General features: G+C 39.5%; 1 protein-coding gene across 3 annotated transcripts in view; it reads right to left on the bottom strand.

The window, feature by feature from the left end:
• The window catches only part of FBLN1 (fibulin 1), an 84,453-nt gene that overhangs the window by 24,554 nt on the left and 33,204 nt on the right, over positions 1-26,695 (bottom strand). For 2 of the 3 annotated variants that reach the window (XM_054222239.1, XM_054222257.1), the window contains exons 6-15: positions 24,813-24,914; positions 23,362-23,499; positions 20,992-21,129; positions 18,552-18,695; positions 17,612-17,740; positions 16,988-17,113; positions 16,288-16,407; positions 15,314-15,445; positions 14,640-14,763; positions 1,176-1,318 (exon numbers count right to left, since the gene is read on the bottom strand). In XM_054222239.1, the coding sequence (XP_054078214.1) occupies positions 1,176-1,318; positions 14,640-14,763; positions 15,314-15,445; positions 16,288-16,407; positions 16,988-17,113; positions 17,612-17,740; positions 18,552-18,695; positions 20,992-21,129; positions 23,362-23,499; positions 24,813-24,914 (1,296 nt within the window). Of the gene's footprint in view, positions 1-1,175; positions 1,319-6,347; positions 6,791-14,639; positions 14,764-15,313; positions 15,446-16,287; positions 16,408-16,987; positions 17,114-17,611; positions 17,741-18,551; positions 18,696-20,991; positions 21,130-23,361; positions 23,500-24,812; positions 24,915-26,695 lie in introns of those variants that run through there. The other variant, XM_054222248.1, reaches the window with a different exon arrangement.

Below are 26,695 nucleotides of genomic sequence, written 5' to 3'. Positions count from 1 at the left end.
CGCAATCTACAGCAGCTCTATGCATCTAAGTTATTGGCGTTTAAATTGTTCCTATATGAACAAGACTTGGGATGTCTCTTGCCCTACTTGTATGGCCTGGTGCAGAAGTGAAGAATCAGCTTTGGCTTTCATTTAGGACAACTTTCTGAGGTCACAAGGCTGAGACTCTGGGTGCCTCAGAAACTGGGATTTAAGATCTTCAAAAACCCCTCCAAAATGATCTTCCTTTCCTCTGTCCCCTTCTTCTCTCTCTGTGTCTGTGCCACGCAGCAAGTTGCTGAGTGGCCCATCCTTCAGCGAAGCAGGGCTGAAGGCAGCCATCCCGCCTCTGGATGTGTAGGCAATCCCCAGTGAAGCTGCCAGAAAACAAGTACAAACGCCAAGGAGCAAAAATTGGCTCTTGATCAGTAAATTTATCTGTGAACTAAGGAAAGTGAGCACAATCCTTGTGAAACTGCAGGATTAAAAACTCACAGGTACTACAGAGGCTGAAGGAACTAAAGAAATGCAGGAGTGCCCATGGGAGTGCAGCATCTGGGGCTGGAAAACTCAGTTTGGATGACTGGACAGCCACTCACTTGGATGCTTTTTGAAGATCTTAGCTTAAAAGCTTTCTGGACAGTCCTTGGAATGTCCCTTCCTTTATTCTATACTTTAAAAAAACAACACTTATTGTTTTCATAGGGCAAAAATAGGCAAATTGCAGTACTAGATAGTGTACTCAATATAATGTATTTTGTGACTAACATCTGCATGTAGATAAAGGCCATATTCTTGGAACGAGCCACCTGTCAATAGCGAACAACAGACCATAAACAGATGAGAGAAATATAATGACCACCTACTTCCTATGGCAAAATCTGCAAAAAAAGGGAAGAAAAATGTCATGTGGCACACAGCTATTATGTGGGTAAATGTGGTAAATGGGAATTCAGACTCAGTACTTCCTTAGACCAGGAAGCTGTGTAAGTTAGAGCTCAGAATGACTTTCTTTGCCCCATAAAATTAAAACTCCTGGATATTGAAGGTTTTAATTAAATGAATAGTACACTATAATTTGGAACTGTGCAAACATTTTACTGCAACTGGTAGCTAGTCTGGCTTTAGGCAAGGATTTCCGGTGGAGGTTTTATATGTTGTAGTCTATTAAATGGAACAAGGAACAAACCACTTACCTTCAGGTCTTGTAAATTCTCTGAACGTGGGCAGTGAAATGACAGTGTGGGAAATTGTGTGGACTGGATCCAACACACAGTTGACATCATTTGGTCGACAAGACTTAATGCAACGGATCGTATCTGTCTTTTCGAGTCTGACACTAAGAAGAGAAACGAGAGAGAGATGCATATATATCCTGGAAGTTAATTACTTTGTGTTTTCCAATCTGGGGAGCTAGCAACTATAAGTGGTGTAAGTGTTCATTCTTTGCCTCAAAAACTTAGACAAAGGCAGATCATCAGACCTGCTGAACCACTGAAAAATTTGGGTTGGCTAAAAGTTGCAGTCAAAACCCCCTCAAAGCCAGGCACGTAAAAAATAGAGAGAACTGTAGTGCATAAGATGCCATGTAAAGTCACTTTCCAAGTACAAACAGGATCAAAAGGCTGTCTGGACCAGATCCTCAGCTGCAGTGCCCTGGCGTGGTCTCACCAATTTCAGTGGAGCTACGCTTATTTGCACAAGCCTTTTTGTACTCCATGTGATGATATCAGTCATATAAAGCAGAAGCAATTGTTTCCATTCTGGAAATCCGGCAGGAAATATCCTAAGGGACAACTTTCTTTCAAGAGTTTCAGTGCAGCAAGAGCCAGAAGAGCCTGTCTTAAGTCTTTTTTTTTCACACACCCCCTTTCCATCTAAACTGAGAAAACAGAGAGGAATGGAAACCAGGGGAGGAAAAAAGTTAACCACACTATTTAAAACCTCAAAGATTGAATTCTGAGTTTGGGGAAATGGTAAGGGTCATTTCATATTCCATCTCAACCAGCTGCTCATTCGTCCTTGAAAGTCTATTAAAAGTTAAATGACTTCTTCTCACCCTTGTCCACTAGAGTGAATTTAAAGTCACTTACAGTTCAAGAACTTCACACAATACCCGGTCTGTGCTCATGAGAGATGAAAGGGCTATGCTGGGACTTACAATGTGACTAAGCCCCACAAATGGTCTCAACTTTGACCTGCCCATTTCTTCATATTTCTAAGTGGGAAAAAGAAAAGACTGCAGTGTCAGAGGGGGGCAATTAAAAGATTAAAAGGAAGAAAAATTCACTGAGTAAAAGGGAAACAAAAATGGAAGCTTTACTTTGTCAGATACTTCTAGAAACAAATGGTTCTTGCTCTTTTCAAAATGTGTTACCCAAGTCCACACCTACAAGCCATCTTTTTTCAGATGTTCAAAGGGACTTTATGGCTCTATTAATAATAAATACATCAGTAACTTCTTATTATATGCTATCCACATTTGCTCATCAAAGAAAACAAAGCCAAACACGCTGATATTGTATGAAGCTAAAATAAAGATAAAAGAGAAAACATGAATCAACATTAAGGAAATCATGCTTCAACAGATGTGAACTGGCATAGTCCACGGGAAGGCAATGAAGCTGGGCTAATTTACACCAGCTGAGTCTGGCTTGTTATTCTCACTCTGTAGTTGACGTTTTGAGACTGGCCAGGAGATACAGGCCAGGAGAGCCCTTTTACTTCCCACCATTATCTGGGTACAAAATCTTGTCATTTCCTAGATATCTCACAGGGAACAGAATAGGGCTTTCTACTGAAATGCCTCATGCTGGTCATTTTAGAACAAATTAATTCTGGTTATATTTGGATATATTCTGACCTACAATAACAGATTCCATCCCCTTATTTTAAACCTCAGATGCCAAATTAAGAAAGGACTTCCAGCTAGCTGACCCTCACGTCTGTGCAACAAGGATCAGCTAAATTACGCAGTCTAGTTTCAGTGTAAAATACGCTATTTCAAAATAGATAACAAATACAATTGAAGCAAAATGCACATAGTTTGTGTTTGTTTGCTGCTCTCCTTTTTTTTCCTTATTCTGTATAGAGGAGTTTAGTAGACGTTTACATCTATGCAGCCATACAAACAAACACTACACCTTTCCTCCGGATCCTGCTGAGACAGGGTCATAACAGCCAAGTCAGGCTGGTTTTACTTCCAATGACGTGTTTACAAATTCTGAAAAAGTTCTTCAAAAGCTCTTCCTCTTTGCCTTATATAATACATAAATAATAACTATAGCATCATCTAAAGGCTTTAGGGACACCTAAAGTAGCTTGCATAACTCATTTTGGGACATTATTACAAATGAAGTACTGACAGAATACATACAGCATCCTAAATTTTCATAGCTGTATTTAGGTAATAGAATTTGCATGCAAAAAACATTGTGGTGGGAACATCTGAAGTGTTCAATATTGGTCTGTCTTCGCTCCTTCCTTGGAAGAAAAGAGAGCTTTACTCCCGACTTCAGCTGGAACAAAATTTGGCGAATACAAACATTTCTGAAATTCTCATCCAATAAAGCCATTAATTTGTTTCAGATGCAAGTCCTAGGTAAGATTTGCATTCATAATTCTCACTTCCAGTTCCGTGGAGTAAAGCATTCTGACATGAATTGGGTACCCTGCCTACAGAAACGGAGGACCACAATGATCACAGGTGATTTGTGTTCGTTCCTAACTAAAATTAGTTTCTAGATCCATCCAGCCTGCAACCATACATGTGACAGGTGCATGTTTGCGTCAGCTTGGTTTCTTTGCGTCGTTTCTCTCTCCTTTTATAAATCCCACAACCTTTTATTCTTTTTGCATGTTCTATCCACTGCTAAAGTTGAGTTTGTGCTTTCATTTTACCCTGTGTAAATATTCATTTTCTGATCTCCTTTCTTTTGATATCCCTGCTAATTGCTTCAGCATATTCAAAGTGCAGCTGGTCACACTTTGTTCTCTCATTGCTTCGATGGCACATCTTTAGACATCTTCTGCAGTAATTTCTTTGACAACTAGTATCTATTTCAAATCCTGGTACTTGTTATTAATGATGTGCTCTGACCTCAAAATACTTCTTAATTTTATCCATACCATCATCTTTGCATTTGATCTTCCAATTAGCTGACGTTTTCCTTTTTGCTCCTGTCTTCCTATAGTGCGGACTCTGACTGACAAAAGTTTCTTCCTAAGTACCGAGAACTTCCTTTATTCAAATCTTTCCTTCAAGTTTTCCTCCTCTAACAAAAAATACAGCTTTGGAGCTGGTACCTCCTCCAGGCCTTTTTCATTTAAAAGAGAAAAAAGTTAAGAAACCGCTCAGTTGCTCTAAATATTTTGCAAATAATCCTTTCCTGAATGTAATTTTTTCTTTCTTCTTGGGTCCTGGTGTCATTCCTTTTCATATTCTCTGTTGGATTCAATTAGTAAGTTCTTTGGACCAGGAGCCATGATTTCATTTTCATTTGGAAAGAACCACGCACTTAAATGGCACTACATAATTACATACATTGAACTTGAAAGTTCAAGCTACACTGCAGCAATAAAGCTTCTAATAGAGGAGAATCTGAGCTCCGTGTTCTTGAATTACTTGCTGAAAATGCAATTAATATGGTAGCATTTTACAATACTGAGGGCCAAATTCTCACGCTCCCTTCTTTTCCTGCCAAACAAATATATATTAATGCTTGCAAAAATGAAGTTTATTTTTGAATCTTTATCCTACTTAATTATGGCCTCATAATGAACTGGTAGCCAGAGGGCATTTATATACAAGCATCTTCTGTGGTGGTAAGAAACCCCATTAGCTCAAGTAGCATGGGCTTGTGCTTTCAATATTTAAAGCTGGGACTCTATCCCCACTGGCAACTTCTGGCAGCTTTATAAGTATGTGTCAACAGACTTATTAAACATTGGCATTCCTCACGAGACTTGAACTCCTGTCAGCCAGCTGGGATAAACTTTGCCTTAGGGAACATGTAATACTCTGGCAGAGTGCTGCGATCATGCCACAATCTAGTCCTTGGCTGATGATGAGCCCGAGAGCCCGCAGCTTACAGCTAATAGAGTAATTCCTTATGTTCAGGTGATTAAGGCTTGTGATCTCCATTTAGAAGTTTCCCAGTTTCTAACCTTGTATCTTGCCTGTGCTGTCTGTATTTATATGGTAAAGCATGTTTTTTATACGTGCATTCACATGGATTATTCCTCATTCATCTATGGACTGATTATTCTGCCTATGTAACGGGCAGCAGAGATATCTGAGCCCAGAATGGTGTAAACATTAATTTTTAGATCATACCTCTGGGACTGAGCTTTTAATATGTATCAATACAAGGACTGAAAAGTAAGATAAATCCTGTTCCAGCTCACAAAACAAAATTATTCCAAAGAATTTCCAGTTTTATTGTCTACATTGTTCTTGACAGCATAAAAGTAAAGGAAGAAAGTCATAGAAGTAAAGGAAGAAAGATCTGGATATTGGAATTGTGGCTGACTTTTCAGGGCTGCTAGGGTTTGATTGGGGTTTTTTGGGTGGTGGTCGTGGGTAAAGTCTTTACAGTTAAAAACATATCACCTTTGATATGGAAGTTGGAGAGACAAAAATGTTATAAGACCAATTAAATATCTTTCTCAAATGTTCTTGTATACACATCTCGGGATATAGCCTGTGAAACAGAAGGGAGCTCTCTGCTACTAGCTGAATGCTGTTAGGAAGTTCATTGATGTTTTCCCATCATTAGTGGAAATTCCACTGAAAGGAAGATCAAAAGTCTCTAAAATAAATGTTCTTTAGACAAGATTCTCTTTTCTACCATCCTTAAAGGCTAGAACTGGGATCTGTACCTGGTGGAAATCAGCACAAGCTCACTGGCTACAACAGTGCAATGACAACTAGCACAGCCTGGAAATCTGGTTCCACACTTCCAAAGTGCATTGTGTTCTGGGGCACCTCTGAGGTCCTAAGGGCCTAAGTTGTGCCCTTTTAACAGATTTTCAGAAAATGCATAGTATTTGCCCCGTAAGTGATGAAACTCCCTAAAGATGCATCTGTTGAGACCACTCAAATTAGGTACCTCTTCTGTTTTGAAAATTTAGACCTAAACATATGCAACTGTGTATCATCAAATGAGACCAACTCCACTACTGTGTGAAGTAAATTAATAGCTTTCGGTCCTCAGTATGTTCAGGTAATAAGCTCTTGGACATCAATTTCTGCTTTTTATAATGATGCAAGGTACACATAAGGATCTCCCCAAATTGAGCCGTTCAGTGATAGGGGAAAGCAGAGAACTGTAATGATGATGGTAAATAAAATGCAAGTGCAGCGTGCAACCGATGAACTAAAACTTTATTGAAATTGGGAAAAAAAAGCTACTCTTAGAAGAGAAAGAGTAGCCAATGATGCCTGTAAGTTAGGGATCAAAGCTGTGCAGAGACAAAGATAAAAAGTTTGGCAATAAACGTGTTGACAGTTCCATGGCGGGAAAGTTGCATTTGAATTGTCAGAAGAAGGTCTCTGGGCTCTGTGATTTGCCGCTGCATGACCACAATGCCACTGTGGTTGTTCACTTTTTTTGTGGTGAAAAAACCCTCCTGGTTCCCGCTGATGATGGACAGCAGAATTTTATCCCCAGGGACAGCATTGGAAGGGCCCATGCGGAAAATGTCGGTGGGTACTTGAATGTTGGTGGGAAAAGAGAGGTGATAGTAGGTTATTCTCAGAGGCAGGCTCTGGCACTCCTTATTTTCATTACAAGGCAAGCGCTCACAGCGACTGCAAGAAAAGTGAGAACACAAGACAAGAGGAAGATTAGCGTACATTTAGCAAGCGTGATAGGAGAGCAAGGGCAGTGGGGGTGGGAAAAGATACGTTGACTTGCATACTCTATCCACTCTTCAGCCTGGCACCTCAGTCATATTGCAAAGGGACATTTATTAAATAAGGATGAATTTGTCTGTAGTTGGTGCTTTTGGAGAAGCATTGCCGTTTTCAGAAGTGCTGCCCTTTCTTTGCACGCACAGATGGATTGAGTCTGGCACCTCACTGTGGCTGAGAGTTTATTTGCATTTAGATGAGCTAAGCTCTTCCTAGGGAGAGCCAAGTTTTATTCTTGTGTTGTTTTTATGCCCCCCAAGTGTTATTCTTTTGTTGATTGGACACATGTTAAATAAAGGAAGAGATCCTAAGTGGTTAGTGAGTTGACTGTGTCCTATATGGGATGTCTGGCTGGATTTTAAGACTGAGCAAAGTATTCTGAAAATCACAAATGTACAAGGAGCTGGTCTTTCTGAGAAAGAAGAGGCACTCTAGATACTGCACTATGTATGTTCATCATCTGACAGCATACAGAGGAATGTAAAGCTTATTTCCAATACTGCCTGTATGTTAAGGTTTATTTGCTTTGAAGACAAACCTTCTTCCTCCTCATGTGGCACGGTAGTTCCCTGTGCCACCAGGAGAATCAACCTGAGTAGGACTAACACCCATCTAGGCGAGCACTGAACACAAGATCCAATGGCCTGATGTCTCCAGCATGTGCCCTACACATTCAGTCCACTCTTACGCAGCCTTGAGCCACAGGAATGATGCTGGTAAGTTGCTCTCTGCTGTTCCCTTCCCTTATCACTAGGCACCTATTACAGCGTCAAATCCAGAGAACTAGGAAAAGATCATCCATACAGGCCAAAAGTGAACAATGAACATCAGCACTAGAAATCATGATCTGCATGGAGGAAAGAAGCTCCTCCCTTTCTGTTACTGAGAGAAGTGAAGGTTGTCCAGTAAAATATGGCACAGACAGGTACGGGCATTAAAGTCACTGCTATTAAAGAATGATGTAGTTTACCAGCACATTAATGAAGATCTGACATGTCATGATACCTGGTGGGTTTGAGAAGTGTTTAAAGAATTGCATACAAGGAAAGTTTATGTGACTTTCAGATTAAAGATATGCCCAAATCACCACATTCAATTTGGTATCCAAACATCCTCTCAGACAGGTGCAAAGAAGTGGAGGTAGACATGACGATCTCAGATGGATGTTGACTTTGCAAAATTTGGGGATGATCAGGTTGTGCATTTAGCTCCAAACTTGCTTCATGTGCAACTAGGAATCAATTAAGTTACATACAAGAGTCTTTCCACTTAAAAGCAATATTCAGTCCACAGTCTGAGGTTTGCGAACCTAAACTATTTATTCGTTTCTTTACCAAGAAATGCTCCAGCATGAAAACATGGTTTGATTCTTACTACCTCAAGGAAACTTGAGTGCCCATCCCATTTATTTTTTTTTGGCATATAAAATTGAGCTCCTATCAGGAGTATCTGGTATCAACAGAACTCTGGCTCATAAGCAAGCCCCACGTTGTTTCCAGTGCATAGTGACCTGAATTCCAGGAACTTCTCATTATATGCAAAATAAGTATTTTCAAAAAGAGTAGTTAAAAGCACCCTCAGTTCTTCAGTTAATGTGTTCTATGTTTTCTTTTAATACCACTTGCAAACGAAAGTACAAAGCAATTCTTTGAAGACTTAAATGCGTTCTTAATTTTATTCATGTGCGTAAAGAGCACGCACAAGTCTTCACAGGATGGCCGGCTAATTAGGTGTGGATACTCTTGGAATATTTTCAGGTATAGTGAGTTCTGCATTCTTTTCTGAAATGTCATCAATAACTACTCTAAAGAGAATTACTTGGTTTTGCTGCAATCATGAGGCTACTTAGTTTTGCTGCAATCATGAAGCAAGTCAAGACAGTTAATTTCTTAGTTGGAAATGTTTTCTTCACGTAAATCTTTCTGGAAGCACGTACACACTCATGAGCACTCACATGCTCAGAAAAATATCCTGATTTATTCTTTTATAAAAGATACATTTTATAATAATAGCCAGATTTTTTTAAGAGAACAAAAAGCCAAAGCTCCCAGCTTCCTAAGATTTGAAAAAGGACATTCTGCTGATTCAGAGAGTTATTTGTGGAGACAGGTGTGCCTGCGGCTAGGAGCTAGAATTATTCAAAATTCATCATCTTTTATCTTATTCTTTGGTGGTGCACACTTCACACTGCACACTTCACTACAGGTTTAGTTAATATGCACTAATTGTTCCATCAAATAACCACAAAGGAGAGATAGCAAGTATTATTGCTTTCAAGAACCAGAGTTCATTCTGGGGTCATGCACCACAAAGGCAATAAGCAATGAGCTTTTAAATCCCAGTGTACTCTCTAAACCTTATTTAAGTGCTTCTCTTCAATGGGCAGCAGAAAATTATACAACGGGGGAATCCGACAATCTACTCCTAGTGAGTGAGCAGCCCAAGACCCCAGGTGCTGCTCCAGCTTGGTGGCATCTCAGGAGGGATGACCTGGCCGTAGGGCTACCGCGCCCTGCCACCACGCCGTGTCGCTGTGGGAGAGAGCACGGGGGACCCGGCGGGAGAAGGCAGCGCTGAGGAGGCAACGAGAGGCTACCAGAGAAACCCAACCCAGAGCCCAAGTAAAACACGCACTGCTTTGCAGTGAGGCAGTTTTACAGGCATCTTTGCAAACCTCTAAAATTAGGCACATGGGCTAGAAAAATAAGCATGTACTGCTGCTAAATGCTTATTCCTGAATTTGTTCCTGAATATTTTACCTTGCTCACTACCCTGTTCTCTTAGGTTTACTTATGTGGCTGAAATACTGGTTTCAAAGAATTACTCATAGTTTGAATTTCATGCACCAAACCCTGGTTACTCATAAAGGAAACGAACACTACCAAAACTAGTGCAATTCCATTTTAGATAATGAATACAGCATTTCCTAACAGAGAAATGAGGGTAAAATATTTTCTGCCTTCCCTCCTGTTGATTTCTGAGCCTGGTTTTCACTCCATTGTGCCCAAAGGCATTGAGTGGTATACAACAATCCTCATGCGATGAAGGGAAAAGAACTTTTTATTAGCAGGATTTATGGCTTTGTAGTTTATTTCATACAGGTAAACCATCTCGATATGCTGAACAACTGACCAAGTGTTATTACCAAACTCTAAATTACACTTCTCTGAAATTTGACCCAGTAGATTTCCAGAACAATATTCCAGACCTCCGAAAATATACTCCACTACAAAGGCACTTGCTCATGCTGTCATTGGTGTGTATTTCTTTTCAGCAGGTTGCACCACACCTTGAGGCCCAGATGAGCGATCAGCCGGGCTGTACCACCACATCATGGATCTCTACATTTATGTTAACAGAGCAGCTGTGTAGGAAAGGTGGTTTTTGTCTTAAACAGATGAGACTTAAAGGGAATGAAACCAACTGATGGTTTTCACAGATATTTCTTAACCAGAGTAGAATCTGGAGTCCCATTTCGGGCTCAGGTGGGAATACAGTACACAGCAGTACAGTAGACAGGATGGAGCTGGAAAGTGTCAAGGAGTTTTCAAGCTATAGAAAAGACAGACCCATCTTCATATTGCCCTCAGCACTGAGCCTGTATGTCCTGTCCTTGGCTCCTTCATCTGCCTTCCCCAACCTGGCTCCTTCTTCCTATCCCCTTTCCTTGCCTACTGCCCTTCCTCCTCAAACATTTGGCATCAGGACTGCCCACTCAGCCAGTGCCAATGCTTCTCTTCTTGCTCCATCCTCTCCTGGCTGACACTTGGTTCTCTCCGTTGCTACCTTACAGCCCTAGTCCCAAAGCATACACCCCTTCCGTCAGTATCTTTGTGCAGCCATCCCAAATTATTCCTTGCTCTGATGGTCTTCACCCAAATCTGGCATCAATCACCCTTAACCATAAGCTCCTGACGCCTGTGGTTGGTTTCCCCCTTACCTCTAAATTCTTTTAGCCAATTTTACTTCCTACCCCTCAAGCGTCTCCCATATTCATTCTCCTCACCTGCTTATACCTTCAGATCCTCCCCTTGCTACATTCAGCCTCCTTATCCCTAAGTACGCCTTTCCTTCTTACCGAGTCGGCTTTTATCTCACCCATGCTAGGAACAGCTTTCTTACCCGCGGCACGTGGGTAGTCCTTGAAATCACAGAAGAAACATGCTCTGGGGTTGTCAGGGCCAGCAGAACCTGGCCCAGGACAAATCAGAGCTAACATTATGGGTAAGATCGGGCTTCTTTCCTGTGGCCATATGTGAGAGTGGGGTCAAGCAGGCTGTGGAGTCGGTACCTGCACATTTCAGACTGCTTTAAAGAGCTGGAAGAAGCTCAGGTCTGCTAAATCAGAAGAGGATTTTTTGTTGCTAAAAAAGAAAGACCTCTCTACTTTCTATGAAGAATTAAATTGCACTGAGGAAGATAGTCAAACACAAAGACAGATTGCCACTGAGGCTATGAAATCCTTATTCAAGGACTTGAAGCAAAAGTTAAACAACTCAGAAATACTCCAGGTAGACCTGATTCTGTTTTGGCATACAGGAGTGGATTAAGATTACCCATCAAGGTCCTAATTTCCTACAGTTTATGAAAAAAGGCAAAATACAATTTTACAAAGTTCATAATTTCAAAAGTTTCAGAGGGTTTTGGAAAGGATGACAAAAAGCGCAAAAGTAATCTAACGAATTTCAGATCTCTACTGCAAAACATGACAGACAACTGTTAAAAGAAAAAAAAAATCATCAAAATGTCTTAAACACACACTTGGAAATGAGTAAACTGCTTTGGCTGAAATTTGCCAACACTTAAGCCTGAGTCAGACACCTGGCATGTAAAATTTCAGCCGTTGGTTATGTTTTGGCAAAATTCTAAGCAGTTAAAAACAGGTCCTTATAACGAGAAGCGACAGGCAATCTTAATAATACGCAGACATGTCTAGAATATAAAAATATTTCCCAGTCTGGCTCAGTGCAGCACACATTTCTGACACACCGCCATAACCACTTCTTTATCTTTTCTACTATTTTTCTTGGCTTAAATATTACAAATGTTTGACTTCAGTGTCGCATAAAGAGAATTTAATTGTTATGCAATTTGAAAACAAAAAGTGTTTGGCAAGGCAGTACAGCAAGTTAAGTCCTATTGTGAGCAGCAGTAGATCTTAATTATCCTTGGAAAAATACCAAGCCTATAGGCTGATCAAGTTTTAAAAAAATGCAGAATTTAAGCAAAAGAGATAAGACCTTCAATAAAATTGTTACCATTAAGGATCAGACCATGCCAGGCACTTTGCTGGTCTTTGGGGAAGGTTACACAGGCTGTTTGCTCCTGAAGCTCAGAGTATCTATACAGCACCCTGAGCTTTCAGCCTGTAGCATGGGACGATCCTGCGATTATTTCACCTGATGACAATCACCACTGCAACAGCCACGCAAAAATCTTTCCTTCAAAGGTATTAGGTAAGGAAGCTTCTGGGTCACTGAGGGCTCTTGCTTGTACGTAAGGATTTTAAGGAAAAATAAGAATGAACAAACTTGGATTTGCAGGAATGAGGCCTATGAAATTATAGCTGTTCCAAAGAAAATATTGGAGAATAGGGTAAAAAAATACCATAAAGTGCCAACTTGATGAGAATGGAAAATGTGTTGTCTTTCTTATGACGTGCCAAGTTGGTGAAACTGGAACGTGTTTTGAATAAAAAGGAGAGGAAAATGGTATCTGTAATAGATACGATGTTATGAGAAGCCAACTGTTTTGATTTTAGAGTCCTGGCACAAGGTTGGGTGAAATAGTGATTTAATGTCGTTATCATGCAAAAGCTAATGAAGATATGCTAGCTATCAGCTATGATGGGTTATATACACCAAAAATAAGTGATTCAAGAACGTGTAAATTAGTTTGGATATCAAAAGGCTGCTAAAGAGTTGTCTTATGGAACTGTTCCCCAATGGCCACAAGGTAACCCACTACATAAACTCTGATACCGGCATGTTGGTATAATACTTGTATACTGGCTAAGTATGAGTACCTATCTCCCTATTGAACTAACTTGGACTTTTTGCAATAAAGACAATGAACTCATATTCTCTGTTTTATGCAAACGCATTTTCGACAATAAATTTAGTAACTGTGTCTGTAGCTGTTGAGAGGGGAAAACCTAATAAATCCAACAAGATAATAACTCAAGGAATTAAAATAATTAGAACTTCGCTGAGCAGCTGCAGGATTTGTGTCTGACTCATAGCCTAATTATAGCCCTAGCACATCAGAAGAATCTCTCCCTCTGAGTCTGTTCAAGTTAGGCAGAGTAAGCCATTACAAGGCCCCAACAACCCAGACACAGAAAAACTATTCAGACATTCTACTCCTTCCCCAAAAGATCCCTTACATCTCAAATAGCCATTAATTTCAACACATGCATAGAAATATAGATAAGAAAGAATATGAAGTGGAATGCGTGTGTGCGATGCATATTTTATAAACTGAACTTTGCAACTCAGGGATGTCCATAAAAGTAGAAATCTGCTAATTCTGCTTAGTGTCCCATTGCAAATGACTTTTTTGAATTAGGATGCAAATGAACCCACAATATTACAAATAAAGAGAACATCTGCATCCCAAGGCACTGCTTGTTTATTGATGTGACAAATATAATTTGAAGTTTAATTATTATTGACACTTCTCAGAATACAAGCGTGTTTTATAAATATCTGGTTTTATACCATGAACTCCCTCTACAGCATTCTCATCAAATACTTCTGCTGTGCCACTTATATGGCATTTCACAGCTAAAGGTTTAAATGGAGACTAACTAATCCCCACAGAGTCCCTCCGATGAAGATCAGCGTTAGCTTCATTGTACGGAGGAGGCACAGAGTACTCAATTTTATCTAAAAGATGGTGGGTATATGAACACTGGCTGTGAAAAGCAATAGCAGGCTGATGACAAACGTGGACCGTACACCTACCTGGGTATGGGGTACATGGCGGGGGACCATGGAGCAGCCTTTGGAAGAATCGCGGGAGTACAGGGTGGCCATAAAGCCACAGGGCGGGAGGAAAAAGCACTCATCCGCATCAGCCATAAACTCCAGCTACGCGACTGAAATTTTGCAACAACTTCTGCACTTTTCTACCACCATTTGATGGGTATAAATGAGCTGCCAGCTGCCCCTCTCCCATACTGTATTTTCAACACCTGAATGCACAAACTTTCTCTGAGCTAGGTACATGGGCAACAGCTAATGTATCACCCTTGCTAGGATTCCCAGCTTTTTTAACAGAGGTGGAATTGGGGAAGACATTCTAAGTAGTAAGGCATTCTTGCAATGCTTTGCAACAGCACTGGTAAGACTTCAGAGAGGGAGCTAAAAATAACCCTTCCGTTGGAGTATAATAGTAAGGAAAGACTACGTGTGAAAGGAAGTGAAAGTCAGAACTTTGAAGCTGAATGTGACCCTCCTAACAGGATGCCTGCAAGGTAGCCCAAGAGAGAACGTCAGCTTATGGCTCTAGAGATCATTAGGATGCAAACCACTGACATGTGGCATTTTTTAAGGGAATACTTTTTCCTTAGACTGAAACAGGAGCATGAGAAAGGGACCAGACCTGTGTGTGCAAAATACAGGGTAGGCCTACCAACGAAGTATATGTTTGCCAGAATCCATTATGTATTCATTCGGCAGTGGCATGACATAAAGGAGATCACGTCACCAAAAACCTGTTCAACCTTGAAAAAGAAAGTACTTACGTATCTCCCGACTTGCGGTAATTTTCTGGACATTCCAAAGACAGACAGCGAAAGCCCCCCTGGATGTTGAAGCAGGTCTCATTGAAAGAGCAGTTGTGGCTTTCTGCAACACACTCATCGATATCTGCCAAATGGAAAAAGGTGAGTGGATTGAACACGTGCCTTTCCTCTACTTGCAGGTGCCAGATGATGAAAGTATCATATTAGGTACTACAGAACATGGGATGCAATTAAACATTGTTACAGCATTGGAAGGGGAGGGCAGGAGAACAAAAAAGAAGAAAACTAACCCAAACAACAGGCAAGAATAGGATAAGGAAGAGCAGCAGTGCCACTAAGTGGACAAGACCTAAATATTTGCTGAAATGTTTATAGCATGATATTTCATTTTAATGGCTAAACTAACTCATGCCATTTCGCAGTGGGAATCTTCAGAATTTGGTAGAATTCTTTAATAATGTTATAAAAAAATATTCTCCACTGCATTCTATAGATTATAAGAGAAATTTCCTGTATATTTATTATAAAATACTGGTTTCTTCAGATTTCAAGCTGATGTTTACTGCTTTACCTATATTGTTGTAGGAAAGACAGATTCTTAAACATAAAAACTTGCTAGAACTTTTTTACAAGTCCACAATCCAGTCAGGTCTCCCTACAGTTATTGAACTCACCTTGGCAGTTGCGTGCATTGGGTGCCAACCTGTAACCAGTGGAGGGACAAGTACATTGAAAGCTCCCAGGAATATTAACACATCGAAAGGAACAGATATGCCCTCCAGTAGGTAAAGCACATTCATCGATATCTGCAAGAAGAAAACACCACTGATTTACTATATGTTCATGACATTCAAACAAGTGCACACATACGGTGCTCCCACTGCGAGCTTCAAATACAATTTCATGATTCTAATTGCTGGCCAAGGAAAAGGTGCATCAGATAGGGGTGGCTCTAGTCAATAAAGGCTGCCAGGAATAAATGGAGGTGCGAAGAAAACAAAAAGCAATACAAGGGCCCAAGAGATAAAGTAAATGGATAAGAGCAAACACTTTACAGTGACATGTATCGTAGTACTTTACGAAAGGGAGAGGAATAGTTTTATCCCTGTTCTTTCAAAAAGGAAACTGAGATGAAGTGTTCTGCCTAAGGCCTTACAGTCTAGTAAGTCCTTGAAACCTAAGTCAAAATTCAAGATCTTGTCCATGAGATTACACCCACATCCTCCTACTTACACATTAGTTCAGAACCAGCCACAAAAAGAGGATATATAACTACCTAGCAATATTATATCTTACATATGTAACATATAAATGTGTTTGTATTTTCACTTGCTGAAGACTAGAAATTCTGTTAGCTCCTCAGAAAAAAAAAAAACAAACCCAAAACATTTCTGGCAAGTTACAGAAGTATGCCAAGCTACAATTCAGTGTAAACAGCAAAACTGACACCACACAAGTAGAGCTATTTCTAGCCTAGGACATGGGTGGAGACCTTCATTAAATACAGTTTCATAGTTTCACAGGAAAATACCAAAGAGACTCACACGTTAAAAGGAAACAATTACAGGTCCATGGAACTGTTCATGCATGTTACAGTGAGAATAAGAAATGCTCACTCATCCTCCAGCTGCAAATTGATTCTGCTTACCTTCACATGAAATCCCATCTATATCACTGAGTTGAAAGCCACGGCGGCAGTAACACTGATAGGAGCCATACACGTTGGCACACTCTTGACTACAGGGGCTGCTCTCACACTCATTTAAATCTGAAACACAAAATTATACACCTGAATCCCCAATTTCTTGCTATGTTCGTCACTCCTATTACAGGAATAAGGCAAAAGTTTGGAAGACAATTTTTTTTTATTAAAAAAGGATGGTATGCATGTCACTGAGTAAGCTGGAAAATAGGGGGGCTTTGGGTGTGTTACTCTCAAAAAAGTCTGGCAGTGTAGGTTAATCTGCAGTGTGCTATTATTTCCCATTGTTCTTCAAGGTGTGTGACTTGGAGGAAGTCCTTAGGACCACACTTGCATTTTTATATCTGGATACCAGCAAGGCTGGTTTTGAAGGCCTTGAACCTGATGTACCTGAATCACCCTTCAAAATACAGCAAATGCAGAACCATACACTTCTGTGTGATTCCACCAAAGGGCAATATACTGGAACTGTGGGCTACCATGGTCTTGATTAATCATAACAGCTTTCATGTAATCAGAGAGACCACACTGGGTTGATTTCTCATGCCATTCCAGTGCAGTCTTACAAGCTAAAATCAAACAGAAATAGCTAAATAGCAACAAGCTGTATCTCACGCTTTATGACCAAAGCATATGACAGACATACCTTCACACGACCTGCCATCAGTTGAAAGTTTGAATCCCATGGTACACGTGCAGTAATAGGAGCCAGGAGTATTCTCACACTTGTGAGCACAAAGGCGGCCTGGATAGCGTCTGCATTCATTGATATCTGCAATGATAAATATATACAGAGGTCTACATATTTGCTGGCTTCACTGCAGTAGTAGTCTGGACAAGAATGTGGTCATAAAAGTTTTATTTTTCAGATCTAAATTTCATACTAGAGAGGAAAGGACTTGCTCAAAATGCTCATTTAGAAGCACCCCGTGCATAATTGAATTAGATCTATAAAGAAGAAAGTTGCTTTGATCTTCCAAAGGAATGTTTTGCTGTAGGTGCATATAAAAATATCACAGAAAACAATTACACACACTCTCATAATCTTACCTTTTAACAGGATAACAGATAACACGTTGACAATACTAATACAGCTTCCTTTGAAGTACCAGCAGCTCTTTAATATGGTATTAGATTTATACAAATAACATAGTAGTCAATTTTACATTCAGATGAAAGAGGTTATGCAGAGAGCAATAACATTATTTACACAGGATCATTTTTCACAATGCCATGGCTGCATGTATTTAAGTCGATAGGTGCAACTTACCGATACAAGTTCTACTGATGACATCAAAAGAATAGCCAGATTTGCACTCACAACGGTAATTGCCTGGGGCATTTATACAAACATGTCCTTCTCCACAAGGCTGATTAGAGGATGAGCACTCATCCACATCTAAAAAAAAGGAGAGAAATGATTGAAAGTACACTTCTGAGCATGCCAGTTGAGAGAAGAGCAACATCTTAACATATTTCTATGACCCCTAGTAGTTATAAAGTGTTTTGAAACAGAAAGCAAGATTTTGATCTAGCTCTCAGCTTCCATAAGATCAGAGTCATAAATCCAAGCTGAAACAGGTTATCTTGGGTGTCCTGTTAATCTTGATGGACTTGGGAGGGAAAAGGAATCAGGAAATCAGTCTCTGGAGGAAATCAGGTGCAAAATTGTTTTATGATGCACACCCCATATTTATGGATCAGATCTTCAGCTAGAGTAAGATGCCAGAGACCCACGGTCTGTAGTGCTTTGATAAGCCATTTACAAAAATTGAAAACACATGCAAAAATACCTCTCTTTGCAAAAGCCACCTTAGCTAAAAGCCAGCCAATGGCATATATGCCTTTCAACACTTGAATGGCTTCTGTGGGACATTATGTGGGCCTTGTGTTATACCTCTGTATTGGGGAGGTTTGAGACCACACAGTATTATTCCAATACAATAATATAGTCACAGACAATGGTATTTTTTGGGGGTGATTATAATATCTCCTCTTCTTAGAATACAGGGTTTCATGAGTTATATGAAGGGCAAAGAGTGGATCCTTGTCATTCTTCACTTGTTGGGACTGCCATGAGGGAAAGAACAGGATCAGGAATTAACTGTGGGAATGAGAAAAACTTGGGCAAAGTGCAAGAAATTGGTCTACGTAAACAATAGATGTGACTTATTTTCTTCCAACTGTTTTTTTCTTCCAAACTTACTTACCTACGCATCTTGTTCCATCTTCATTGAGATGATAACCTCGGCCACAGCTGGGTGAGATTCGCTGGCAGGTATACGAGCCATCAGTGTTAATACATATCTGTCCAGCTGGGCATGGCATGTTGGTGCTCAGGCATTCATTGATATCTACAAGGGCACAAGAAGTCAGTGTAACCATCTGCTGCCTGAAGATCTTTAAGGTAAGATGCTTTCCTTGTGTAATCCTTCAGAGGATTACATCCTGACATAATCCTTCAGAGACTGAAAAGTTCTGCCCATGGGAGAATACAACTATTTGTGCCATTTAGCTTTACCGATATAAGGTGAAGGGCGTAAGGGTGAAGATCTAAGGGTGAAGATCGGGAGAGGTATGAGACACCCAGATCCCACTGAAAAGCAGAGGAAATCGGGTATAGAACTTGCATTTGTTTAAAGCCCTTTAAAAGTCTTCCCTAAACCTACAAAGAGATGATCAACAATTCAGTTCACCAGCTCAACCAGTTATGCTGCAGTCTGACTCCATTTTTACAGAGAGATAAACTGCTTCTCACAGGTATTCGCCATGAATACCTTACCTTGTCTTTCGGTAAGTGGTCCATGTAAACACATAAGAATCTGAATTATATATTGACAAGACTATACAGCCCTCTATCATCCATCAAACACATGTCTGTTTTTTTACAAACCGGACATCATATCACTTTGTGACAAAGATATTCTTTGCCTAGTAAGAACCCGCTGTAAAATAAAATCTCAGAAAATGTAATGAGATGAGACTAAGCTGTATGAGCTGGTACGGTGTATCTAGCCAAGAAGGTAAGGTGCTCACTGTTATGCAAGGTTATCATGTGCTATTAGTTTGAGGGAAAGGAGTTTCAGAGTTGGGAATCGGTAGCTACTGAGGCAGCCTTGGCTACCTGGCAATGTTAATGTAACTAAAATCTGACAGTTTGCAGGAGCAGCAGGGTTTGAATGTATGGGCTTGCGTCCCATAAGCTTCAGCAAAGCCCAGCTTCACATCAGTACTTCTCTGCCTAAAATTTTCCCAACTGTTTCACTGGGATATTATCATCATTTTACACAGTGGTACTGTTAACTGTTGAAGAGTTACTGTTTTCCAGTTGGTACGGTATGGTATGGTATTAAGTAGAGCATCCAGCTTGCAAAATGTTGTCTGCCTGAAGATGGGGAAGGGAACATAGTATAACGTGAAACATTTCAGTCAGGCCTATCCCAGCTCACTAAAGTGTAAAATTTTCTACTTACAAAGACACTGGAAAGACAGGAAAGTTTTCATACTTCTTCCCCTCAACCCAAAGGGCAGCATTTTGTTCAGTGTGTAAAATCAGCCTGTGAAATTGTTTTGGTAAATATTTTGAGCAAATGCATTTTAGGGGACATAACTATTGCTGCTGCAAATTGATGGGACTTTACTAATGTCAGTGAAGACAAGCTAGCTACTAACTGCCACGGACCTGATACTAGCTATGGCAGATAGAAGTCTTCAAAGCGTTTGTTGTGTGCAAGCGCTGCCCCCCTTCATTTTAAAAGCTGCAAATTTTTTTTTCAGTCTCAGTGTTTCCAGTGTCAGATTTCGGCACTACAGGGTATGATATGGTCAGGAGATCGAGGGGTTGACAGTGAGCCAGACTTGGCAGCTGCTGCCGCTCAGCCAGTTCCACAAGTCCAAGACACGCTACGCCGATGGGGAAATTCAAAGTTAAGTTGAGACTTGAAAACACTACTCAAGGGAATAACTGATAGATTTGTAGGTCACATTAGACAATTCCATTTAGAGTCTGCTGGAAACCAGTAATTCTAACATATTTATATAAAGGTTATAATTCTGTTTTGTAGGAGTCTTGGAAACAAGGCATTAGCCCGACAGATTGTAATCAGCCTTTAAAATAAAACTCCCCTCCACAGTGTGTTATAACTGGCCCATCATTCTCATAAATATAAGATTCTTGATAGGCTATAACTAATGGGAGACAGGTCTGGAAAGACCTACATACCTGTAAACCCACGTATACTAACAACAACAAAGCGTGTTACACAGGATGTCATAAATTACAGCTTTTTATACTAACCTTTAGCTAAAACCTTTTGGATAGAGGGAGATAAAACACATCCCAAATTTTTTGCAAATTTTGTTTCCGATAAAATGCCCAAAGACTTAGGGGAAATGTTCAAATGCAGCTAAGTGCCTTAGGTAACCAAATCTCATTAAAAATAGAGATCTAGTATTTAAGTCTTTTATTTAAATGGTTTTTCATCTGTAAATCTTACCTGCAGGACCAAGCCTGCCTTTAAAGGAGCAGAAAAAACACATAGCAGAACAATGCATACATGCAAAAGGAATAACTTGAGAAGCTCAGAAATCACCCAGTGAAACTACAACTTATCTCACTTAAGCATTCACTGAGATAAGAATATGTCTTACCAATACAGTTGCCTAGCGCATCTTGTATAAACCCATTCATGCACTGTAGCTTGGGTCGGCAACGGAAAGATCCTGGAGTATTCTGACAGATAAAATCGGGGGGGCAGTTATGAGTACCAGTCTCACATTCGTCAATATCTGGTACATCACAAAAAAAAAAAAAAAAAAAATCATTAGCAGGAGTTTGACAGAAGCTTTTACATCACACCTAAAACGTAAGACATAGTTTAAAAAGTCACACAGATTAATCCTCCACATACCTTCATGCAATTCAATGCAGGATCAACCTGACTTACTACCTCAGAATCTCAGTAAAAGCAGGTAGAATAAGTTAAGGTTTTTTTATTATTTCATCATGAACATTATATATAGGGGCGAGTATGACTATTATGCTTTACAAGTTTAGCTCTCACAACTAAATGATTCCAAATTATAGAGCACTTGAAGCATCATGTTCAGCAGTGTTCAGCCTTGATTCAGCAGTGTGCTCGTACGTGGGCTCAGCTTTGAAGTCAGCAAGATTTAATTACATGTCCAAGTGCAACTTTAATCTTAGCCTTAGATCCAATGCAGACATTGTTCATTTCTTTCATAAGGGAATTAATCGGCCTTGATTCTCATCCATATTAAGGCTTGCAATATCCTTGCATTATTGTGCTTTAAAATGCACATAAATATGATTTCTGCTCATTTTAATATTCCGTTCCAGTTCAGAATAGACAATAAGTATTTGTGAATATATTATGTTTCAGATAAAGCAGACAAGGGCTAACGGAGCTTCATTCATGAATGTAGCCCTGTCCACGTAAAAGCAACTAAAATTTAATGTTTGACACCTTGCGATGGGATTAAATCTCCTAACGCTATTAAAATACAGAAACTTTCTAGCAATAGGATGCCTCAGCTTTTCCATTTATGCAGCTGACACAATAGTAGATGCAACTGCTTATCCCTTGAGCTTTGTGAGACTTAAATAATGATTGTGAAGCCCGTTTTAATTTTAGGATGGGTTAATACTGCATTGGGTTCAGCTGGGTTCTACATGTTGCACAACTCAGTCATTTTACTTGGCATTTAAAAATCATACATGAAGAGTATTCATTTTCTATTTTCATCACTATGAACATAACATTAATAATTAACATTATTAACATATCTTATCCAAATAAGAAATTTCTAACATTAAAGGCATGCATAATTTACTGTCTGTACTCCTTTTTTTCCACCAGAGAAAGATTGTTAATACTTGCTGGTAAGCTATTTGTTTGTTGGCCTAAATCTGATGTCATTCAAATCAGCAGAAACTTTACTTCAAAGAAATCAAAGTTAGGCCATGATACTTTGAAAAACATTGTCTGCACGTTCTACAGGTTTTGCGTTGGAGTTGGTTCGTCAGCTTTTTCATTCAATCTGTTATTCATCGCTGATCAGTTCCTACAATAAAACCTTACCCAGAATTTTGCTTAAGTTAATTTGCTCAGTGGAATGAAATCAGTCTGTTTATAAACAACTCTAAGGTCTGAGGGAACAGACTTTCTCATAGTGGAAACCAATTCCACATTCAAATGGAGTTTGATGCTAATCTCTATCTCTGTGAAGGCAGCATGTCAGGTGAAGTTATGGATGCACATAACAGCATACTTTGAGCTAGATGCAACTTGAAATCAGTCATTGCTTTAGTAAAAAAAAAAAAAAGACTATTAACTTTGTGTTCAAACATAGTCAAGGACACTGGTTTTAATCCTTTTCCATTTTTAAATCCTTAAGAATGAAATTAATCCCTTTGTAACAAATTTAAACCTCCTGAGGATAAAGGCTTACTTTTTTAAATGATGCATCTACCTTAGCATTTTCAAATTGAATCACTTGGTCACTCCACTTGCAACACTTCATTTCACACTCCAGAATGCGCAAACTTGATTCTTTCAGGTGAAACTAAACCATTAGACATGCTCCAGGAGCAGGACTTAAACACTCTACTCACTAACAAGCGACCAATTCACAGGATCAGACTAGAGCTAGCCAGAAGTAAACACCAGGAAAATGTGTATAGCGTGAGTGCTAGGCCTTCAAAATCAGCTGCTTCAGTCCCCAGACCAGATCCTACCACACAACACAAATTGCTAGTGTAAAATAAACTTAGTTATCTCTCCTGGAAGTCTTTGTAGCAGTCCATAGACAGTCTGATCTGGCATCTGCAAGGTGACAGGTGGGAAACTACGGTCTCGGAAGAACTAGCACTGTCTGTGCGTCCCTGTGTAACTACAGCTTACACGTGTATTTACCAAAAGTAAAAGAGTATGACATGACAATGTACTTATTTTTTTTACTTAAGTCCGGAAGACTTCAGTTTCTCTGCACAAGACATACCTTTGCAACGACTGTCATCCGTTAGTTCATAACCAGTTCCACAGCTCGTGTCCCGCTGACAGCGAAAGGATCCTAATGTATTGACACAGGTTTGTCCAATCCCACAGCTGTGTGTCCCAGTGATACACTCATTAATATCTAGAATATGCAAAATGATTTGGGGAAAAAAAAAAAAAAGAGTAAATAAGAAACATGAAATCACTGAAAAGAGATGAGGTCAAAGGCTAGCTGTGGGCACACCTCCAACCAGTCATTACTTTGAGCATCAGCATAGAATGAACAGTGTGGATTTGGCCTCACACTCACCCACCCACAATGTGGCTACTCATCTCTGTTGTCAGAGCATCAACCAGTAAAGACATTTTGACCCCGTTGGTAACATGGCTTATGACTGCTGATTCACCTTACATAAGAAAGGAAGAAGTTGTGCTGAGTGACAGCAAAGGGCCAACGTCATCTGATTGAGACCAGCAGCAGATGATTATAGTGACTATATTAATGAGGGAAACTTTCAGAAATCCTTCCCTTGCTTCTGCCTCCCACCAACATATGGCTTAGGCACTCCCCAAGCCACAAGTTGCAACTTTCTACTTTATAGCTACTGATAGACATTTCTTTTGTGATTGTTTTCATTTTCTCTTTGAATGCATACGAAAATTTGGCATCCATGTGTATCAAATGTAAAAGTTCTTTCTTTTTATATTTCACACTAGGTTGGTGTTAGTCTGTCCAATCATCAATATTTAATTTATATTCTGAAGTTTGTATCCGAGATACTTACCTAGACTCCCTTTTCAGTCAACGACAGAAAAAGGCACTCCTGAAGAGTAATGTTTTTCATCCTAGAATAGCTACGCAGAACAGGCAAGATGAACTGTGCCCTGGAAGTGCTTGTTTCTCTCAGTTAACAACAAAAGGAGCCCGGGCTGACTAGCTCAAAAGCAAATATCTACATTGCACATGTCTGAAGCCAAGGGTGATGAGCTCTATTCCAGACCATTTCATTTTATGTTCCTTTAGTTCTTCTTCTGGGAGAAACTTAACAGCTCTTCCCCCTTGACTCACCATATCCAAAACTTTCATGCTTTCTGTCAGTTGTCTCCTTAACAAGCTGAAGAATCTTATTCTACTTCATCTGCCTTATCAATTACTACCTACTATTATAAAAGAGAATAGGTATTTTATTTTGGTTTTATTCACAACAATAAATTCAAGAACTTCTGTCTCTTCTCCACTCTAAATCAGTCTCTTCTACTAATTCTTTCTTAACTCCATCTTCCCACAACTCTTATTCCAAGACACCATTTAAATCAACTTTTTTATTATCTCAACTCTTTCCCCAGCTGGCCTAAGCTTATTCTGATCTCTTCTGTCTCCATCTTTTTTTATCTCTTCTTGCTCTTTCAAAACAAGGATGTAGATAACCAAGGCAATGGTTTTCTTTCTTTTACCTTCACAGTTGACACCATCAGGTTGAAGCTGATACCCAACAAAGCAGGAGCAGACGTAACTGGATCCTGTGTCTCTGCACTGCTGAGAGCAGGGACCACCACCTAATTGGATATTTTAACAAGTCTTATACAATAAAGAGGCTCTTCACAGGAACTGAAACAAACCATTCATTTACAGGATGTTTACTGATTTATTTAGAAAAGCAGATAACTAAACACACACATACAGAAAAGAAGGAAAGGACTAAATACTGAAAGAAGTGTTTAGAATCACTGGATTCTTTTAGCTCTAAAAATGAATACAAGAAGGAAGTAAATTAAGGAGTCAGTCATAGCTCATCATTGTTAGAAGTTGAAGGGAAAATGCTGATGAGCTCAGACATTTTGGCTAGGAAGTTAAAACTTTGTATGGTGATTACTATAAAATAAGGAAGACAAGATGCATCACCATAAGTTAATGAAACGTTTTCACTATTAACTGCATTAGGCTTTATTTCTAGCCCATCATTGTTAGGACCATACTCCTGAATTAGCTATAGCATGTGCTCTTTTCCTACTTAGGAGGCAGGAAACACAAAAGGGAGAAGAGGGTATTGTGGGTGACAAAGGCTTCAGAGAACCTAAAGGAACCAAGACTTACTACTGGGATACTAAAGAGCTAGTGAGGTGTGTGCAGGAGTCACAAAGGATGTGAAAGAGAGCTGGGGTTAGTCTGGCAGACAGAAAGAGAGGATACTATAGGAAATTTACAAAAAATTTGGCTCATCATTAAGAAAACTTAGTTTTTCTAATCCTATTGAAAATAATATTAAAAACATTTAATATTCTCACAATAGAGAAAAAGTTATATACTTCCCACTATTTGCTGTAAGACCATTGATATTAGTACAAAAGAGTACTGATATTAGTACAAATAGAACCTGTCTTCTTCCACTTTTCAGAATGGCTGGATAGGCATTAGAAAAAAAGAGGTTTGAGATAAGCACAATCTCCAGGAAATGCAGCTGTAATACTTTTGAGTGAATTAAAATAACTTTTTGAAGTGCAACAACTTCTAATGAGGACAGAGCCATTAATACACAACAGAAAATCAGGTCTGTACACAGTACCGGGAAAGGAAATGACATTAGAAGGAACCATAGTCTTGCGGTTGAGATGAACAGCTAACACTTTCCGAACATCTACTAATACTGCGAGCTCCTGTCAGCCGCAGTGAATCCTATTGTGGAGGTGTTGGAACAACAGAATTAATTTCCCCATACACCATGAAGGTGCTCCGTAACAAACTGCTGGAAGTTCCACTGCCTAGGAAATGTAAGTTTCCCCTTGTGAAGACTGTAAAATCACAAGTAATTCTGGCATGCCAAGTTTATCAGAAAATATACTGTAGACAGAAACTCTAATTTGTAATTAGTCATACCAATCCATCTCTTGCAGGCAGCTGATTAACTGACGAATGCAACAACTGATTACATAAAGAAATAATGCTAGGAAAATATATAACACATTTTTCGATGTCATCTCTTGTAATTAGTAGCTGGAGACAAGGAGAAGAGCCAGTGTTGGCTTTGACTAGCTAATGACCTAGCAGACGTTTCCGTCCTCTCTAGAGTGTAATAGCTATACAACATGCAGCACAGTAAATCATCTCTCAACTGGAATATAAGTCTATTAAATTGATTTTATCCTAAATACATTACTTAGTTATGAAATGCTTGTAGAAAATAATAAATCACTGCTGTTTTAAGTTTATAGACATGTAAATCACATGTGACAAGCAATAAATCAGAACAATATTCCAGTAACACATTCTTCCCAGGAGGCAGAACAGCCTGACTAATGAGGACAATAGCCACTTTTCTTCCTTTTTTTCAGGTGATGCA

The sequence above is a fragment of the Rissa tridactyla genome, chromosome 1 (genome assembly GCF_028500815.1).
Source record: "Rissa tridactyla isolate bRisTri1 chromosome 1, bRisTri1.patW.cur.20221130, whole genome shotgun sequence".
NCBI classification, from domain to species: domain Eukaryota; kingdom Metazoa; phylum Chordata; class Aves; order Charadriiformes; family Laridae; genus Rissa; species Rissa tridactyla.
This window is presented reverse-complemented; position numbering and strand designations above follow the sequence as displayed.